The sequence below is a fragment of the Aulonocara sp. 'chitande type north' Nkhata Bay genome, linkage group LG3 (genome assembly GCF_057382095.1).
Source record: "Aulonocara sp. 'chitande type north' Nkhata Bay isolate Kocher_YH1m ecotype deep benthic linkage group LG3, A_spYH_male_GT1.1, whole genome shotgun sequence".
Classification (NCBI taxonomy): domain Eukaryota; kingdom Metazoa; phylum Chordata; class Actinopteri; order Cichliformes; family Cichlidae; genus Aulonocara; species Aulonocara sp. 'chitande type north' Nkhata Bay.
In genome coordinates this window covers 26,990,335-27,004,835 of record NC_141346.1, presented here as the reverse complement: position 1 = coordinate 27,004,835, position 14,501 = coordinate 26,990,335, and the positions used below count along the sequence as shown (strand labels likewise).

General features: G+C 39.9%; 1 protein-coding gene and 1 pseudogene across 1 annotated transcript; one reads left to right on the top strand and one right to left on the bottom strand.

The window, feature by feature from the left end:
* Positions 1–887: 887 nt before the first annotated feature.
* On the bottom strand, positions 888–4,824 carry LOC147334904 (uncharacterized). Its single transcript, XM_086286985.1, has 4 exons — positions 4,776–4,824; positions 4,309–4,668; positions 1,666–1,787; positions 888–1,576 (listed from the first exon to the last, which is right to left on the bottom strand). Exons 1-4 carry the CDS (start codon positions 4,822–4,824, stop codon positions 1,520–1,522), a joined length of 588 nt encoding a protein of 195 aa, XP_086143111.1. The 3' UTR covers positions 888–1,519.
* A 3,648-nt stretch (positions 4,825–8,472) lies between these two features.
* LOC147334903 (uncharacterized) lies at positions 8,473–13,223 on the top strand (annotated as a pseudogene).
* The last annotated feature ends 1,278 nt before the right edge of the window (positions 13,224–14,501 follow it).

The window sequence follows — 14,501 nt, the reverse complement described above, 5'->3', positions numbered from 1 at the left end:
TCTTGATCACTTTTAAAATTCTAAATAACCTGGCGCCTAGCTACTTAACGGATCTATTGTATTTGTACAACCCAAAGAGAGCACTAAGATCTTTGAGTCAGTTACTCTTAGTGCAACCAAGGTCTCCAGAGGTGATTGAGCCTTTGCTATGCTGCACCTACACACTGGAATCTCCCAGTTGATATTCGCGCGTCTGAATCTATCCAATCGTTCAAAGTGCACCTAAAAACTTGTTTATTTAGTTTGGTTTTTGAATCTAACTAGTTTGACTTTCATCAAGTTTGCTTTGTGCAGTGTAATTGTCTTTTGTTCCCTGTTTGGTTGTTATGCTCTGTCTTAAATTTTTTCTCTCTTGTGGTCGACTGTGAAGCACTTTGATGATCATTGGTCTTTTAAAATGTGCTATAGAAATCAACTTTGATTTGATTTAATTAAAGGCCGGTCCGTTAAAGTATTGTCAGACATAAACCAGTCAATGGTACAAAAAAGGTTGGGAACCGCTGGTATAGTTTCAAGTGTAAGTTAAGGAAAAGACATCTTGTAGCATTTACTTTGTTTTTAGTTTTACAGAAAGAAAAAGATGTCAATCATTAAACTATTGACAAAGTAAAAGCCTTAAACTTAATTCTGTCTCCAATGTTCATTGAAGCCATTAGCTGTCTGCCAAGTTGGGCAAAGGGAGGCACAATAAGGACAGAACACCTTGTATGAAATTAAGTGTTAGCAGTAACTGGAAATGAACCTTATCCACCAGTTCACAGTTCTCCATGCTCTGAGTTTTATAGTAAATGTTTTACTGTGAGTTTTGTAGAGGGATTTTCTCCTTTCTGATAGTTCTTACAACACAGAGAGCCATGTCTTGATTGATGATTTTAATGAGTACATATTGTAAATACATTTCTATAAGAAAACTTTTTTTTCAGAAACTCATAAGATAAGATCAAAGAAAAAAGTTATTTCACAACAAATATGATGAATTTTACTGCTGTCACTTCTTTGCTGGACACAAATGAAAAAAAAAATAAAAAATACACATGATGCAAAAGGCAGCTGTTGTCTGTTTACCTGCTGGAATTTAGTTTAAATCAAGGTTAATGAGATTCAGCATCTTCATAAGAAATTCAGGCTTTATATTGAAATACATGAATCCAGCATGTGCTTTAAATGTGCTGAAAACATTCAGAGCTGAAAATAAGTTAAATGAAGCCTCATAAAAATCTGTATACAGGCTACATCCAGAGTAAAATATTTTAAGTTTTCTCTGAGCTCACAGTTAAGCTGATGATTCTCAGGTGGAGTAAATACATGCGACACACACACAGGAAAACATTAGTGTGCAGTAATTGTTTGACAATCGTGTAAGCTTGTAATTTAAGATATCTTTGGTTTAGAAAAACGATCTAATAAGGGGAAAAGTGAAGGGCCAGAGGGAGAACATATCTACAGTGGGTTTTACATGTCTGCAAGTTTTATTTGGTGGAATCAGTGAAAGATCATAAAACACATTCCCACAAATACTTTAAAGAGAAGATTGTGTGTGGTTTGATTTGCATTGGATCTTGTCTCCTTTCTTGTTCTGCAGATTTGAGACAAGAAAGACAAAGAAACAATGATGTAACTCACAGCAGAGGAAACAGTTCAGAATTAAAGATGAAACAAACTTACCTCTGCTAGCAGATGAGCCACAGTGTTTACTATGAAACCTATCATGACCATCACAGCACCAAGTATTATAACTGCTATGAGTGCAATTGTCATATAAAACTGAATATTCTCCAGTTTGCTTCCTGCAACAACAAAAAAAAAAAAAAAACAGGTGAACTTAAAAAAAAGGGTTTTGAGCAAAAACATAATTATCTAGCCATGAAGTCTAGCAGAAACTTTAGCACCTCTTTATGTCATAAATTCATAGACTTTACAAAAGTGTTTGAAAGAAACACTTTTGCGTTGCATCGAGAAATGATCTGGAGAATAACCAGGTCCTACAGCATCCTGGAGATGTTTGTTTACCCACCTAAGAAACATCTGCCATGAGTCTAGTCACTGCATCTGTACTGATAGTGGGATTTCAGACTCGTTCGAGATCAAGACGGGAGTGTGACAAGGCTGCGTTATTTTGCCATTCCTGTTTGTACTGGTTGTGGATTTCATCATGCAGCGTACACTGCGGGATGGCGAGCACAGAGTCCAAGGACATGACGGACGACAAATTGCAGATCTTGATTTTGCGGACGACATTGCGCTGGTTGGATCTACTCAACGCTCCATTTGTGACCGCCATGCCAGAAAATGAAGCGTCAAAGATAGGACTGCGGATCAGTGCTGCCAAAAGCAAAGTCATGTGGATCAGTTATGCCAGAGCGAATACTCTGATACTCATTGGCCACCACCTGCTTGATGAAGCTATCAGTTCACATATCTGTACAGTGTGATATAACCGGACGGTGGCTGCCCACATAACAATTAAAGAAAGGATTTGTTGCCCGGACGTTGAACTGTGTGCTGTTGGACTATATATATATATATATATATATATATATATATATATATGTGTGTTAGAGGTGGGAATCACCATACATCCCACGATACGATATTATTGCAATTTTTTAAAATATTTTGATTCTGTACATAAAGGTAAACTTTGTCAATATTCATTTTATCTAATATCAAAGTCTCACACTCAGTCTTTCTCTCATTTCAGTCAGTTTTATTGTTGACAAACTGAACGGTTTGTATTACAGTCTAGTCCAACTTAACTGAATGCAACCATCTGGTACAATTATAGCTATTCTGAACTATGCAATTTATGAAAACTATGCAGCCCCTTCAGCAACTGAAGAATTTGAAAGTAAATTAAAACAAAATATAATTTTACATTAAATAAAAAAGTTTTAAACTTAATTAAAATAAAACTAAACTGGCATGTTTATTGCTGCCAAAAAAAAGTTAAACACATTTGGACAGTGAAGGAATGTCAGGATTCTTGCTCAGAAAAAGGATCAACATGCTCTGAAGTCAGAACATGTTCCAGTCCACAAAAACTTTTTTTGTAACAAAATATCGATTTCTGCTGTCCCTGTATCGATACATTATTAGCAAACAAAATATCACAATACTACACAGTATCGAATTTTTCCCCCACCCCTAATATATATGCAGGTATACACATTGTTTATGTTGTGTCTATTTCTTACTTAATGTAGTGTCTGTCTTTGTTACTGTTAAACTGAAGCACTGTAACCAAAATAATTTCCCCTAGGGATCAATAAAGTATTCTGATTCTGATTGCAATTTGAACCCGGTTTTGAGGTCGACAACCACCTCGATATTATCCTAAGTCCGTTTGTTCAATACGACAGTTGACCGATGGCTATCTATGCGAGTGAAACATGGACGTCGACGGCAACAATCACCCGACGATTGAATGTTTTCCAACAGGATTCTCAAGATTTCGTATCAAGATCATGTTACCAACGAGGAGGTCCTTCAGCGCACCGCCTCACGACCACTAGCGGACGTGGTATTGAGGCAATGATTTTGTTTTGCTGGTCACGTTCTTTGCTTACTTTCGGAACAATTACCGAAGATAGCCATGTCGTGTGAGTCCCGCGGTCCCGCCCCGATCATAAGCCCGCTACTCAAACCCAGTCTCATGTTCCCCTGTTTTCCCGGCTCGCTAGTAATTTTCTCCCCTTTCTGTTGCAGCCTCCCACGGTCCCGATTCTGGCTTCCATGCGTCATTTATTTCCCTGGGTATTCTTCAGTTCCTCGCTTGCTTCTGTAATTCCTCCGGGTCACCTTTTGTTAATATAATAAACCATTTTTCTTGCTCACATTTGAGTCTGCTTCTGGATCCTTTTTGTGTGTGCACGCTTCGGCATATGACAAGATGTGGCTGCAAACCGAGCTTGTTGGCGATCCCTTGCCGCCCAATGAACCATCTGGCGCAGAAGGAACTAAGTAACTAAGCTAAGTAAGTATTTCATAAATTGTGGATTGTTGAAGACAAGGCATACTGAAGGAACAAACACCAAGTCCTGCATGAAGGCTATTATGAGGTCTAAAATACAAAAGATATATATATAAAGATATACAAATAGAAACTGAGATGAAAGACCGGACTATTTTATATACATGAGGTGATCAGGGAATTGTACAAAGACAGTAATAGGGCTATCCACACAGCAGAGGAAGTAAAACTAAACACTAAGTAGGTATAGAGGAAATAGGAAATAGTTAATTAGTTTTTTTTTTATTTTCAGCATTTCACATGTTACTAGACAGGGACAATTTTAATAATCTACTTACGACTGACATTAAGTCGAGATCTTCCAACACCAAAGCCATAATCTGTCTTCACCTCACACACGTACAGACCCGAGTCATTACTCCTGAGTCTGTGCAGTTGAAGTCTGATTCGTCCTTCTCTGAGGGCATCTTTGTCACTCTGAACTCGTCCTGAAAACATTTTATCCTGAGACTTTGACACCTCAACACCATTATTGACATGATAGAGGACAAAGTGTTTATGTTGAACTACATGGCAGCAGACAATTGAAAGAGTTTTGGAGGATCCTTCAGGTTTGGTGGTGAACGTCCACTCCATTATGATGTCATGGTTATTGTCTGCCTGATAGGAGGTCTGTGGCACATTGACTACAAATGATCCTGTTGAGGAGACAGAGAGGGAAAGAGAGGAGCAGACACACTGAGAACTGCAACAAATCTGTTGTTGAGCTTTATTTGGAGTTCATAAAGTGAAGCTGTAAACTAACCAGAGACACATGAGGTGAGGATGATGAGCAGCAGGATCCTGCAGATCATCTTCTCCCAGTTAGAAGAGACAAAGGTGAAGAGTCATCAGCACATTAGGTCAAAGGTCAGTCAGTACAGCAGAAGAAGGAAAATCAACAGTTTGACTTCATAAGATTAAAAATCAGACCGTTTTTCTGCAGTAAGTTTTCGATGCACACAAAGAACAGCAAAAATTATAAAATAGTGAATAATTCAATAATTTATAATTTAAAAAACCTGAATGTAGCCCTGAAAATATTTCTAGGGTTGTACATGTAATTTTGGTAATACAACTCTTCTTGTTGGATTTCATCAACACAGAATGGAGATAAGTGACTTCCTGCATTGGGCGTGTCTGGTTGAATCCTTGCATCAGTCTATTGTTCCATGTTGTCTGAAAATGTGTCAGTTTGACCTAAACGTTGCAAGGACATCATAGAGGGACCCTGATCATGAAAAGCACCATGTGGCTACATGACATAAATGCAAAAATAAATATGATTTTCATTATAGCATAAAGTTCAGTAAAACTACTTTCTGTGTGGCTGCTCTTGCCACAAAAGTAACATCAAACCTGAAAGCTGTGTAAAAAGCAGCTTATTAATGATGAATGAAAAGTCTCAAAAACTGGTGAGCAGATCAAAAATCTGTTCAGAGGAGAAAGAGATTTAAACTTGCACAATAGTCTGACAGCCTTACATTTCACTTTTAGACCTGTTGTTTTTAAATGCACTCAAAGACGATTAAGAAAATACACACAAATACATAATACACACAAACAATGCAGAAGGAAACAGAGAATATATGAAAAGGATGAAATTCATACTTCTGTCGTGTCCTGTTGTTCTTTCAGTTACTCTCTTCAACGACTTCAATTCTGGTGCACAAATCCAAGACTGAGTATGCTTTCTGTTTTATTCTTCGTGAAGTAATTTCATGCCCACAGGAAATCTGATCAGTTAAACAATGCTGTGCTGGCCAGTCAGCATTCTTCTCTTTCCTTATCTATAGCTCACTAGCGACTCACCTTTGTTTTTAGTTCCCAGGGAACAGCCCACATGTGTACACACATAGCACGTAAACTGGTTCTGATCAGGTGACTGGACTTATTTAATCTTTAAGTCAGACTGTTGTGTGTTTCTTTGATTTTATTTATTATAACAGCTATTCACTTTTCACATGCACTATAAGAAACATAAATTCTTCCTCTGTGTAAAATGCTTTATTTGTTCCCCACAGCGGAGCAATGATCTGAATCCTTTGGCATCTTTTGTTTTACGTTTTGAAAAACTGAAATCATCTAGTAAATCAAAGCACCAGCTAAACAAGTGCCACATTAAATTTGCATTAATCTGAAATGTTTTCCATTTACTGATAGTTCCACATGGTTGTGTGTGAGTGTGTGAGTGGCCTTCATGGCTCTGCATAGTCAAAGGTTGCTGATCTGGTCTGGTCAGTGTGAGGGAGCTGTGTGATCATAAACTCTGCAACTGTCCAATCAGAAAAGCAGAAAACCGAAACTTGTGTAGAGCACTAGTGTAGGATTTACTTTGCTTTTTATTTTCATCCTGAGTGCTAGGCAGGCACGTGCAGGGTGGGGGTGGGGGCAGATGGGGCTTGAGCACCTGCCCCTTTCCTAATTGGTGCCTTCTAAAAATTAATAATTAAATCTGATTGTTAGATTAGGCTAATGCATAACAATGAGTGCTGCAGCCTGGTGCACAGCAGGCTGCAGCACTCAGAGAAAATCATTACCAAAAATGACCCACCAGAATTTGTGTTTTATATTGGATGTTGACTCTAGACATGATGTGTTACTAATCTTATTGTAAATTTAAGTTTATTGCTTTTGTGTTTTTCAAAGGTTGTTATTCAAACACTAGGCAGTTTCAGTGATGCTTAATAACGCGTTACTCTGAATATGACCACATAACAGTAGTTAGTAGTTATCCATAACAGTAGTCAGATTAAAGTTACTTGTTCAAACCACTGTGCATTACTATTTTTTTAAGCAAAAAGATTTGGTTTCTTCTTTTCGTCTCGGCGGATGACAAACAAATACGTGTCGTGAAACGTCACATAAGCGACAGGTCACGTTTCCCGCTCACAAGCAGCCAGCGACATAAAAAAGTGTAAACAACAATGAGAGAGAGATGCTCCTTCATTAGCTGGAAATATAGTCACTATTTTGAGTTTTTGTCAACTAAAGATTTCAATATTAAGGTTCATTGTAAAATGGCCTGTATTTGTATAGCGCTTTACTCAGTCCCTAAGGACCCCAAAGCGCTTTACACTACATTCAGTCATCCACCCATTTGCACACACATTCACACACTGGTGATGGCAAGCTACATTTTAGCCACAGCTGCTCTGGGGCGCACTGACAGAGGCGAGGCTGCCGGACACTGGCGCCACCGGGCCCTCTGACCACCACCAGTAGGCAAACATGGGGTTACTATCTTGCCCAAGGATATTTGGCATGCAGCCAGGTGGCAGCCTGGGATCGAACCACCGACCTTCTGATTAGTTGCCACCCCATTGTACACTCTGTGTTGGCGAAAATTTTTTATCTACCTTCAAAAACACTACGTCAAACTTAAAGAAACATTTGCAGTCGCAGCACGGCACAGTCAAACTCACAGAGAGAGTCCCACCAAGTGGTCTGAAGCAGAGAGCCATGACTTCCACAGAAGGTCCTACACCACCCAAACAACAAAAGTTGGACTTTGGTGCAAAACCAGTCAGTGATGAAGAATTGAAGAAGTTGGTCGCGCAGTATATTGTAGAAGAAATGCTACCTATAAACACTGTTGGCTCGCCCTCGTTTCTTGCCATAATAAAAAAGATCCCTACTTCTGTTAATGCCGAGCTGCCTCACCGAAAGACTTTTACTTCTTACCTGGAGAAGGAGTTTACAGAAATGGAGAGAAATCTGAAGGCCGCACTGAATGAGATTGACTTTGTTTCAACTACTGTGGATATTTGGACTGCTAACAACAGAAGCTATATGGGAGTAACATGGATCAGTAGAACCACATTAGAGCGCCGCAAGGTTGCATTAGCATGTAGGCGAATTCGTGGTAGACACATGTATGATGTCATTGGTAAAGAAATCAAAAACATCCACTCCTCTTATGGATTACTCAACAAAGTAGTTGCAACAGTTACTGATAATGGATCCAACTTTGTTAAGGTGTTTCAAGTTTATCATCCTGTCACGGAGTCCGATGATGAGACAGAGGAGGAAGAGTCCACCCCCAAAGATGATGATGTCACTTTTTCAGATCTGTCATAAATCCTGAGAAGCTGAGAATGAAAATGATGGTCAGCTGTCTCTTCCCTCGCACCACAGGTGTGCTTTGCACACCATCAACGTAATTTCTTCACGTTATGTGGAGAACAATCAATGCAGAGAGCAGAGCTGTGTATAGGAGCAGCACAGCAAAATGCACAGCTCTTTGGACCAAATCGAGTAGATCTACACTTGCATCAGAAACAGTGGAAGAAATCAGCAAAAGAAAGCTCCTAATATCATCCACTGGGTGGAATTCCTTTTTTGATCCTGTAAAGAGAATTGCAGAAATCCCTATGGGTGAGCTGAGTGCTCTGTGCACAAAGCTAGGACTGAAATGCTTCAAAGATCAAGAATACCAGTTCCTGCATGAGTACTGCATGGCCATGAAACCTCTGACTGCAGCAATGGATATTTTACAAGGTGACTGTCCATATAGAACTTTACTACCAACACTTGAAGTTCTGATTCAGAAGACCCTGGTTGTGATAGATGCCCTAACCATGATGAATGCAGGCCTTCCAGATGCCATTGTACAGGTACGCTCCATCTTGAAATTAGTCAGATTTTTGGCGTCATTCAATTCACAAACATGGAACAGAATATTAATTATCATTGAAAAATAAGATTAAAACAATTAAAATGTTTATAAGTAACCTAAAACAAAATTAAATCCATAATATTGATCTCATATTAGGCATGATTTGCAAGTAATTCAATAACATAATAAATTGTAGGCATAAAAATATCGATTACATTCTTTAGGCTATTCAGTCTCATTTCGCCGGTGTGCTGGACGACAAAGATGCCCTTCTCGCAGCTGCCAGTTGTCCAAAATTCAAACTCCGATGCAGAGATGCAGGAAGAAGGGAGCGAGTAAAACAGCTTCTGACAGCAGATTGTTGCACCACTGCTCCTGTTGCAAAAAACCCTGCCAGTGTGCTCAGTGCTACTACATCTAGCAGCCAAGGTGAGATGGACATTTTCACTTTTGAGGCAGAGCCAGAGGAGGAGACCTATTCTGCAGAAAAAGAAGTCATGGACTATGTGATGGACCGAGCAGTGAAGGAAACTTAGGCACAGGTTAAAGTCCAAAAAATGATTTTTTTATTTAACCCAAAAAACATAATTGGTTAACTCATGCAAAAAGAATCAAAATCTTGGGCCCATAAAAGAGGTCAAACTAACAAAACTCTACTCAAAGTTAACAACACTACTGATAACTCAAACAAACTGACCTAACTTAATGAGACAAAGGGGAAACTTAAATAGTGGCTGATCAGCCCACAAAAACAGGAAAAGGGGTAAAACACACAAAACCTAACTAAACCAAACATAATGAACTCCAATTCCCCCCCATGGTCCCGAGTTATGGCGTGAACCAATTTGTAGCCTTCCTTTAAAGCTCGCTCCGCCCCTTTTCCACCTCTTGGCTCCTTAATCAAGGGACTGGAACAGCTGCAACTAAGGTAACTCAGAAAACAAAATATTAATCATACATAACAGTGTAAACTAAAATGTGCGCACTTATTTTAGAATGCAGTGTTATGTGGATATGTGAATGAATTCTAAACCAAAACCAGTTATTTATTGTTCTGTAAATAAATTCCTATATTTAAAGAAAGAAATGTGAATGCAATATTACTTATAAGCCTCTACACTAACATGGTGATATTACCACTGTGTGGCTGTAAGTGCAGCCATCACACACTCCCCCTCTTCAGATCTCTCCCTGGGACAGCGAGAGAGACAGTCTGCAGTGTAGTTATCCTTGCCGGGGATGTGGTTGATGGTGAACCGGAATGGCTGGATTGCAAGGTACCATCGCGTGATCCTTCCATTTGTGTCCTTCATTCTCTCTATCCATTGAAGAGCCTTGTGGTCTGTTTCCAATATGAACTCCCGTCCGAGAAGATAATACCTAAAGGAGTCCAGGGCCCATTTGATGGCAAGTCCCTCCTTCTCGATGGTTGAGTATCGCACTTCCCTCGGAAACAGCTTTCGGCTGATGAAGGCCACTGGATGACGCTCTCCAGGCGGTCCCTGTAACAGAACAGCTCCCAATCCTCTCTCTGAGGCATCAGTCTGAAGAATGAAATTTCTCTCAAAATCAGGGCTGTGCAAGACTGGGCTCTTACTCAGAGATTGTCGTAGGTCCTGAAAAGCCATCTTAGCCTCCTCTGTCCAGGTGATCTTATTGGGACTTCGGGCACCAGTCAAATCCGTCAGAAGAGCTGCCCTGGCGGAGAAATGAGGGATAAACCGATGATAGAATCCTGCCATACCTAAAAATGATCTCAGCTGTTTTCTGGTCTCTGGCAAAGGACAGGATTCTATGGCGGTGACCTTATTGACTTGAGGTTTTATTACTCCATTTCCAATCACAAACCCAAGGTACTCAGTTTCAGCCTTGGCAATGGCACACTTAGCTGGATTAACAGTCAACCCTGCAGACTGAAGACGCCCCAATACCTTCTCCAGGTGTTTCAGGTGTTCTTCCCAGGTAGAACTAAAAATCACTATGTCATCAAGGTAGGCTGCAGCAAAATCAGACATGTCAGACAGTATCTGGTCCATCAGTCTCTGGAATGTTGCCGGGGCACCATGCAGTCCAAAGGGCATGACTTTAAACTGGAACAAGCCCCACGGGGTCCGGAAAGCAGTCAGCTCTTTTGAGCGCTTAGTCAGTGGTACCTGCCAATAACCCTTGCAGAGGTCTATTGTTGTCAGGTATCTGGCCTTCCCAAGACGCTCAACCATGTCATCAATGCGGGGAGTTGGATATGAATCAAATTGTGATATTGCATTCAGGTACCTGAAGTCTATGCAGAAACGGATACTGCCATCCTTCTTTGGCACCAGGACCACCGGGTGGCACCACTCGCTCTTCGAGGCTTCAATGATTCCTAGTGAGAACATCAGGTTGATCTCCTCTTTCAACGGGATCAGTAGACGCTCAGGTATCCTGTAACTCATTCTCCTCACAGAAGCTCCATCTTTCAACACAATGTCATGTTCCACAATGTCCGTTCTACCAGGATTTTCACTGAACACATCTAATTTACACAGGTTTCTCACCTGAGCCTGTCTTTCCTCAGGAAGATGGTTTAGATCCAGGTCCTGAGGAGTGGGTTTTGGCAGATACTGATCATCCACTTCCTCCTCCTCCGAAACCTCCCGGATCAGAAAGACATCTGCTTTTGGTCTCTCCACCCATTCCTTAAGCAGGTTAATGTGCAGTACTCTGCTGGAGCGGGGCTGATCTGGAATAGCGACCTTATAGGTTGTTTGTCCAAGTTTCTTTTGGACCTCATATGGCCCTTGCCACTTTGCTAACAGCTTACTGTCATCACTTGGAAGAAGCACCAGCACCTTCTCACCAGGACTGAAGGATCTTTGCCGAGCTGACTGGTCGTACCAGGCCTTCTGGTGCTGCTGTGCTTCCGCTTTGTGGGCTTGGGCCAGCTCCGTCATCTTCTCCAACCGTTCCCGCATCTGGACAACATAAGAGACAACATTGACAGCCTGTGATCTTTCTTGGTCACCCTCCCAAGTCTCCCTTAGAAGAGACAAGGGGCCTCGTACCTCATGGCCATACAATAGTTCGAAAGGTGAAAAACCTGTAGAAGCCTGGGGTACTTCTCTATATGCAAAGAGGAGGTAGGGCAGCCACTGATCCCAGTCTGTACCAGTTTCATTGACAAATTTGCGTAACATTTGTTTCAGAGTCTGATTGAAGCGCTCTGTTAGGCCATCTGTCTGAGGGTGGTATGGCGTTGTCCTCAGGCTCTTAATCCCAAGGAGCTGGTACACCTGCTTCAACAAAGTGGACATAAAGTTAGTGCCACGGTCAGTAAGAATCTCACGAGGAAAACCAACCCTTGAGAAGAACTGTATGAGACAGAGGGCGACTGCTTTGGCTTTTATTGATCTCAAAGGAAAGACCTCTGGATACTTTGTAGCGTAATCTGTCACAACCAGCATGTAATGGTTGCCTGCCTTGCTCCTTTCTAGAGGACCAACAATGTCCATTCCTAGCCGTTCAAATGGAGTGCTGATAATTGGTAGAGACTGGAGAGGAGCTCTACAACTCCAACTGGCTGGTTTTGACAATCTCCTTTTGTTCCTCTGCCACTCCTTCCCATTCTGTGCATGGCTTGATGAGTGAAGAGGGGAAAAAAAGAGAAAAAAAAAATCCTGTGCCTTCAACTGCTGATCCCACTCCTGACACCACTTGTGATGGACCGAGCAGTGAAGGAAACTTAGGCACAGGTTAAAGTCCAAAAAATGATTTTTTTATTTAACCCAAAAAACATAATTGGTTAACTCATGCAAAAAGAATCAAAATCTTGGGCCCATAAAAGAGGTCAAACTAACAAAACTCTACTCAAAGTTAACAACACAACTGATAACTCAAACAAACTGACCTCACTTAATGATACAAAGGGGAAACTTAAATAGTGGCTGATCAGCCCACAAAAACAGGAAAAGGGGTAAAACACACAAAACCTAACTAAACCAAACATAATGAACTCCAATTCCCCCCCATGGTCCCGAGTTATGGCGTGAACCAATTTGTAGCCTTCCTTTAAAGCTCGCTCCGCCCCTTTTCCACCTCTTGGCTCCTTAATCAAGGGACTGGAACAGCTGCAACTAAGGTAACTCAGAAAACAAAAGATTAATCATACATAACAGTGTAAACTAAAATGTGCGCACTTATTTTAGAATGCAGCGTTATGTGGATATGTGAATGAATTCTAAACCAAAACCAGTTATTTATTGTTCTGTAAATAAATTCCTATATTTAAAGAAAGAAATGTGAATGCAATATTACTTATAAGCCTCTACACTAACATGGTGATATTACCACTGTGTGGCTGTAAGTGCAGCCATCACAGACTACCTGATGTCAGGCTATGACCTTCAGATTCTGCATAAGTTTTCAAACATAAAGACAACTTTTTAAAAGTATAACACTCCAACCCCATCAAGTGCTCCTGTGGAGCGACTTTTTAATCTGGGAGGTTTGGTGCTCACACCTAAAAGAAATCGACTTTCTGACAAAAGGTTTGAGAAGCTTCTGTTAATGAGGTGCAATCACTGGTTTACTCCCTCCACTCTACTGTTTCCCCCATAACATGCGATGACAACATATACTGAAAAAAGAGAATAGGGAATCCAATTTAAATAACTATTTACAAGTAATTGAATTAAGTTTATCAAAGTTATTTAATAAACTTATTAAAGTTGTCAAGTTGATTAACTTAAATTAACTATTTGCAAGGAAGTAAGGCAATTTATTTGTTGGACCTGCAGTCTCTTTTTTTCATAAGATTAGTCCAAAGTTACAAAAGTGGACATTAGTGCTTACATGTGGATGGTATAAAAATTATCTTAAGGGAAGTCAAGAAAGACTCTTGGTTTTGTTTTGTTTTTATAAAAAGTATTTATGTTAAATGAAGTCAAGAAAGAGTTCCTTTTTTTTTAAAGCATTTATTTAAATTTCAGTCAAAAAAGACTCTTATTTTTTATTTTAAAAAAAGCATTTATGTGAAATGAAGTCGACTTATTTTTTTTATAAAAAGTATTTATGTTAAGTGAAGTAACAAGACTGTCTTTATTTTCATACAAACAAGTATTTCTGTCAGGAAAAAAGTTCAACTTCAACTGTCAGGAGATATATTGTTGACATTACTGTTTAAATACACTTCCAATAAAGTGAGTATTGGCAAAACCAGTTGATGTTTTTTATGTCGAGGCAGTGTTATTGGCAGCTTCTGAAAATAACTAATAAAGTAACTAGTAATCTAACTGAGTTACCTTAAAAATAAAGTAATCAGTAAAGTAACTAAGTTACTTTTGGAAGGAGTAATCAGTAGTCAGTAATATATTACTTTTTCAAAGTAACTGTGGCAACGCTGGGCATTTTGGCATATCTCAGTGCAGGCTACACTGGTTAGTCTGTAGTACTGTGGTGAAGTTTACAGTCATGCTCTGTGTTGGGCTGATGCAGAGAAGATGTGATTAATGTGAGGTTGCATCAAAACCAGTTTTTTAAAATTTAGTTGATGATACTGCCCTGGTGTTGGAAATGAGCCGTGCAGGTTACTTAACATCTCTTTGACTTCATTTTCCTTCCATTGTCCAAAGACGCACAGTTTGTGGGGTTAAGTTAATTGTTCGATTTTATTTATAGTGACAAATCATAACAACAGTTGCCTAAAGGCACATAAGGTAGACTGTACAATAATACATGCATAATAATACATATACAGAGAAAAACCCAACAACCATATGACCGCCTAAGAGCAAACGACAGTGGGAAGGAAAAACTCCCTTTTAACAGGAAGAAACCTCCTGCAAAACCACAATACTTTGCCCCACATTACCCACATTGCATCAATCTTGAGCTTTC